At 44.8% G+C, this 6879-nt stretch overlaps 1 protein-coding gene across 1 annotated transcript; it reads left to right on the top strand.

Moving 5' to 3' along the window:
• Positions 1–3224: 3224 nt before the first annotated feature.
• LOC131293247 (sodium channel protein Nach-like) lies at positions 3225–5693 on the top strand. The gene is made up of 4 exons (XM_058321327.1): positions 3225–3617; positions 4264–5318; positions 5391–5497; positions 5566–5693. Exons 1-4 carry the CDS (start codon positions 3225–3227, stop codon positions 5691–5693), a joined length of 1683 nt encoding a protein of 560 aa, XP_058177310.1.
• Positions 5694–6879: the final 1186 nt, after the last annotated feature.

The raw sequence follows: 6879 nt of genomic DNA, 5'->3' as shown, positions 1-6879 counted from the left end.
GCCTCCCGCCAAGTGTCGATCACATCGATGACGCACTCTGGTGCACAAAACCCTTCCAGTTAGTCGGGAAATTTTAATTGAACTCGGTAGAGTGCATAACCCTTGCGATGGGTCTATTAGGAGTAGCATGAGAAAATGATAAACCCTTCGAAGAAAACAGTGCTTCATAGAAACGAAATAAGTCTGATACGAAACTAATCAGTTGACTAACTTGTAAACATGGGTGCTACATAGGGTTTGATGAATAAAAATCCATTTGGGTTATTTTTTTTTGCAAACAGAATTCTTTTTAATATAAAGAGCATACTATCTAAAGCTAATGAATTCCGAACATTCTGTATTAATATCGAAAACAGCAAAATTCCATTCTACTTGGAGTGTTGGTGTTATGTATTTTCAAGTTTCAACATTCATCTTTTGAGTACAATGGCGCACAATTTTACATCATGGATAGGACATTATCGGTTTCAATTTATTAGTGAAAGCTGATGCTGTTTTGCTTGACAATTTATTTAGTTCTTAGCTTTTTTGGATGTTTTTTAGAGAATGTGAAAGCCGTACATTTTGGTTATGGTAATTATGTACAATTGCGAATTTTATGTGCATTCGATTTATGTTTGAAAAATGTATCTATGTCCAGAGTCAACTAAACTACACACAAATAATGTGATTTGTTTGTGGAAAGACCCAAAAAAAAAACTTTAATGTTTATGAAAAAAATTGAAATTTTTTTTTCTAATTTTAATCAGTTGTAAGAATGTTATACGTGTTTTAACCTCTTCTCTATCGATTCGAAAAGTTACTACTCGTGTATAACAACCCCTTTAATCGGACTTTAATCATTTTTTAACTCAAGAGGGTCGATATACACGGAAAAATACGGTAATTCTCCAAATTCTTTCGGAGGTTTCTTATTGCAAAATAATTATTCTAAAAAATTAAGGTTTATGGTTTTTCCTTCAATCAAATCTTCTTACATCAAGGGTTTTTAGGTATCGGTTCTGGTAGCCCATGTCCACGACCGGCCGGGCCACGTCAAATCCGTTCGAAAGGAAGCCCTTGGTAACCACATTTTCCACGATTGCGTCTCTACCATCGCATGACGTCAATGTACCGAAATGGACCGAAATCCACCGTGGCGTACCACGAGATGAAGGTGTAAATTCGATAATTTAGCGGTGGGGTCCCGCGGAACGGGACGGCCGATCGGCTTCAGCCGGTTTACTCCGATCCGCCCAGAGGCCACACCGGTCTACGAATCCCACCCCATTCCCCGTTCCGGTGGCTTCTGCCTTTGGCCCGACCGGCCAGGAGTCGTTCGATTATCGATCGCTGCTGTTCAGCTTTTCTGACGAAAATGCGCATGCAAGTCCGAGCGAACCTACGCACGCACGCACGGTCCAAACGAAAGAGGAGGGAAAATGTGCCGACGTGCTCGGTGGTGGCCGGGCGGGAATGTTATGCAATTATATTTTATTATTTTGAGGTCAATAGCTGGAAGCGCAGCAGCGCGGCTCGTAAACGTGCAAACGAGCATACGTGCGTCATCTTTGGCCATTGAAAACGAACCGCTTTCGCGATGCTTGATGGTTAATGACGGATCACCGATAGTTTACAGCTGCTCAAAGTGTGCAAAAGGAGAAGAAAATGAGTGTTTTACTGCGCCACTAGCATGCCATACCGTGCGTTTTCCTTGAGGCAATATCGTTTGCTTGTTTGTTCCGAAACGAGAATGTTTCCGATCGATTGTGTGAAACAAATCAAGTGAGGCGACGCACACAAAGCTTGTGCTTTTTCTCCGTCACAGTAAAGTTGTTCTAATGATCTGGAAAATGTGGTGTGATCCAATGCTAAACTATCTTGCTAACGTTTAAATTTGGTTTTTTCTTTCTGGCGTGGAGCACTTATTAATCTTTTTGTTTTATGACAATTAAAGAAGGAAAACTGATTGTACAAATAACCCATGTTATCAAAACCAGATGTTAATTTTATATTCTATTGATGCTATACTATTTAAGCATTTTAATTTTCATTATTATTTCATTATTTTTCCTTCGCTTTGTTGTTGTGAGTGTTTTTATATTAAGTTTATAATTTAATTTCGATGTTTTGATTGAATTGTCGTTTGAAATATAAAGCTCATAAAAATAGAGAAGCTCAGAAAAAAATTTCAGTTTCTTTCATGCATATTACAATTGATATTTTGTAATAGCAGGACGTTAGTTACTACGAGATACATTTATTTACGAGATGCATACTCTTAATTAGACACAGAAACGCGTTATAGGGTCGTCGTAAACACAAGAAATTGATGTAAACACAAGAGATGAGTAAAGCATGCAAACGGATTGGTAAGAGCTGCTTATAGCATGCACAAGTTTTAAACTATACCCCGCTGACGTAAAACAATACTTTCCGTTTTAAAACAAACCGCAAAAGGTTAAAAGGTTAGATAACGGACGATTCTAGTTTACATCGTAAGTACTCACGTTTCGATGCCATTAGTAAGCATCGGCTAAATGGTTCAAAATTACATCAGCTTCGTGGTTGTGTGTAACGGGGCCTGTCACCCGTGTCAGCTGATCGTGTGTCCGCGCGCGCTAGATCTGGTGCAATCGAATCTTATCGTACGTCCGCGATCTTCACCGGAGCACATCGGCACGAGCGGCGGCCCTAGAGCAGGTTCGTGGACCGTTATGGGCTCGCTCGAACAGCCGAATGTTTGATAATATTCGCACGATCGTTTGCTACTTCTGGGCCGGCCCCATTTGTGGCGCCCGCCACATCGAAGGTTGCAAGCCGTTGACGTCAATGACGGATGATGGGATTTTCATGCTATCTGGAGCAGCAGAGAAGACGCGAGTCAACAAACGCGACCCTGTTTGGGATTTACCAGCGTAAGAGTTCAGCGCTTGTGGTGGAAATGGAAACACAATCTGCATCCGCTCGCGCGAGGCACACAATGGAAGGACTTTCAAAGGTTCCCTCTCGTCGATCGATAGGACCCTTCAAAACCGAATGACCTTCGGAGTACTGCGCGATGAACCTGCTGCTGCCCTAGCGTGACTTGATCCATTGGCGTTCGAATTCTGCACCATGTCACGTACGCTCCTTACCCGGGCCTGAAGGTTAATGGGATGAGTACGAACAACATGGAGGTCATGTAAAACCTATCGCCTAAACACGATTGGAATTAGGAAACAGATGACCAGCATGAATAAAAGATGTATCGGATTTCGCAGCAATCGATTGACGGAACGCTTTCACAGGACTCTGAATCCCCATATTCTCTCGTCGTGGTCATAAGGACACACGCCGTCTCATCGATGCAGCGCACAACATTCAAAGGGCTGGCGCAGCGCGTGGTTCGGAAGATCGGTGAAACTTCCGAAGACGCCGGAAGACTTGCCAAGTTCGATTGGAGAGGACGGTTTGGTAGGCAGCTCCGGGAACTGTGCAACATTACGGCCCTCCACGGCTACAGCCAGATCGTTCGCGATGGTTACAGTCCGCTGGAGAGGACCGTATGGTCGTGTGCCGTCGTTGCGTCGACTATCAGTGCCATTACGCTGCTAGTGATTTCCTGGTCCTGGAGCGTGGAAACACCGACCGTTACGGTAAGTTCGGTGTGCTTTCCCGTTCCCGGATTTGTTTGACGTCACAGTCGGTGGAAAAGCTTAGAATCACGTGTTCATAATTCCTGCAATAAGTGGGTAAATGGTCGTCATCTTTTCGATTCATTCGAATCGCACAAATAGCCATTAGGTTATCAAATACTGACAATAATATTGCAAAGAATCCTGGATACTGTAATTTATTGCATTTATTGCAAATGTTATGTTGTTTCAATAATTTACACTTCTGTCAAAGCGTCCCAAATGCATGAAATTTTGGTAGAATTTAAGAATAAGCCTATTTTAAACCCAAAATGAAGTAAAGCAACTATCACCAAATGATAGCTTTCAACGATCGAAAGTTTTTATTTGTTGTTTTTTCTAAACAGCATATTTCTCTTATTGTGTCTAAATTCAACTCAAATACACTAGGATAAAATAAAATCTAATCAGATTTTTCAGAAATCTATTAACAAAACAGAATATAATTAGCCAGGCCGAGTTGTTAAGTCGGGATGTTTAAGGCGTACAAAGCCTTTGGAGCCAACGATATGTGAAAGATGCGATCGCTTATAAATTGGTTTTATTAGCTGTTAAAACAAAAGGTAGAAATAACATAGTCCTATTAATCTTCACGACGCCCTGCCAGGTGACGGAATCGACGAACTTTCCCACCTGGAATCTCCCGTTTCCCGCGGTGACGGTATGCAGTCTCAACCGTATCTCCGCCGCGGCCGCATTAGCTCGAGCCACGCTGATGCAACGTCCGGCTAACATGACCGCCCTGGAGTTATCGCGTATGTTTCGGCTGTTGCTGCATGTTTCCGGCGTGGGTGGAGGTACGGACCCGGCGCAATACAGAGTGCTGCACGACATTCTGCTCTCCAACAACCTGGAGGTGCCGCAATTGATGGGCGAGTTCGCGCCGTCCTGTGGCACGCTGTTGGAGCGTTGCATGTGGAAGGGCACCCAGTGGCGCTGCGACAATCTGTTCCAGGTCGTGAACAGCACCGAGGGCTTGTGCTGTTCGTTCAACTACTACGGCCTGCGATACGATAACTATCCGAAGAAGATGACTGTGAGCGTTCCGAGGGAACCAAGGAGGGTGATGGCCGCCGGCTACCAGACTGGCCTGTCGATCTTACTGCAGCCAGCATCCGATGACTACCACTCCACCGATGTGGCCTCGTTCGGGTTCAAAGTGCTGATACACAGCTCCTATGACTATCCAGACAACGATGCGGAGATCAAGATCCTCCTGGCGGGTACTGAGTCATTCGTCGCCCTCCGGCCAACCGCTACGTATGCCACGGAGGATGCACTCGGTTTGCCGCCGTCCGTGCGGAAATGTTACGGTCGTGACGAACGGCACTTGAACGTGCTGCAGCGGTACTCGTACGTGAACTGCATGGTCGAATGTCGCGCGGCCATGATCCACGCCAAGTGCGGCTGCCTTCCCTACCAACTGCCCAGCAATGGCACCCTGCGGAACTGCGAGGTTCGGGATATGGGTTGCCTGCTGGCTGCGAAGGACCTGTACTTGTCCGCCGTGCCACGTGTGAACAGCACGGTCGAACGGCTGCCGTACGGGAGTCTCGAGCCACCTTGTGGGTGTTTGCCAGCGTGCGACAAAATACAGTACTCGTCGGAAATGGTGACGGGTGCGATGAACCGGAGCTTTTCCTTCAACAGTTTGTCGTTTTTGTACGTATTTAATCGCCCCAATGTGGCCACGTTCAACACACTCAAATACCGCTTTCCCTCTCGCTTCTCTAGCAAAGACATTCAGCTGGAAAACCAAAGCCTGGTGCACATTTTCTTTGCTGACCTCACGGCGACTCACTACCGCACCGACATCTATCAGGATTCCTTGGGCGTTTTGGGTGAGATGTGCTACCGGTGAGGAAAATCGATTAGAAAACCTAATGTAATTGCTTGTGTTCATTTACAGCATCCTTTGGTGGCATATTGGGTCTGTTTTTGGGCTTCAGCATCATAACGGGATTTGAAATGATTTACTTCTTCACCATTCGCCTGCTGTTCGATGTTTTGGCGGAGAAAAACAAACCGTTGCAATAAACAAGTAAAATCGACAATCGACAACGTTGGTGTACCACTTTGTTATCGTTTTGTTGAAACTTGCAATCTACTTGTATGTCTTAAAGGTAGCTTGAGTTTTAAAGGCAGCTATATGGTATCCCAACTGGCGAATTTTGTCTCGTTATCATATCGTTACCATCTCGTTTGTTAATTTTCGATGTCCATAACGAGACAAAGTGTTGCACCAAAAAAGGGGGTGGGGTGCAACATTCAATCGGTTATTTTGTGGTGGTGTTAGTGCCAAACAGAGGTTACGAATGTGTGCGTGCTATTTCACCATAATGGCACGCACACAACTATATAATCCATTTCGGATGTCAAATGAGACGGAGACCCAACTGATGGCGACATGCAACATTGCCCCGTTTCCACAGATTCCTACCCCCGCGAGTCCAGAACTGTCAGCTTTCTCTTGCACGCTTTGTCTTCCTTCTCGTTCTAATGATGAATCAGTGTGCTAGGGGAGAAGTCACATCTGCCCTTTTACATCTTCCCTTTCAGTCTGACACATTACAATAGCGGAGCCGATCGTGTAGCATTCCCACACTGCACAGCAACCCGAATGTGTGTAGGTGCACTTTATGTCGGTCAATCATGTAGAGAATAAAAAAGGTCGTCTGTATGAATGCCATCACGCACCAACTGTCAATCGCGACGCGATGAAGTTTTCAGTCTTCGAAACATCCAGCGCTAGAACAGTCGAGTGAAAAAGTGTAAAGTGTTGTTCCTTCAAGAGTGTGTTGAATTTTCAATGTTCATGGCGTCTAAACGGAAACTAATAGGATCCATCAACAAGTCGGGAACAGTGTCAGCTCATGTGCGATCGGGAAACGGATGGGGAGTTCGATCGTCCACGAATGCGTTGGCCGGATCTTAGAATCGGTAAGTAAACAAAGTGGTAGTGCAAAATCATAACCATTTATAACAGCGATTCACTAATTCTATTCCTTAGTTTGTTTCGTTCAACAGAAATAACACCGGAAGAAGAAACCGCCCTTGGGAGAGCAGAATGTTGAAGAAGCGGAGGAATTCTACGAAAAATAAAAATTTCCGCGTTGGCGGCTCGAGTAGAATACAACACCGTCTTCTCCGTCTCATTTGACATCCGAAATGGATTGTATAGTTGTGTGCGTGCCATTATGGTGAAATAGCACGCACACATTCG

This window comes from Anopheles ziemanni, chromosome 2 (genome assembly GCF_943734765.1).
Source record: "Anopheles ziemanni chromosome 2, idAnoZiCoDA_A2_x.2, whole genome shotgun sequence".
NCBI lineage: Eukaryota > Metazoa > Arthropoda > Insecta > Diptera > Culicidae > Anopheles > Anopheles ziemanni.
The sequence above is the reverse complement of the archived record's forward strand: the minus strand, read 5'-3'. Positions and strand labels throughout refer to the sequence as shown.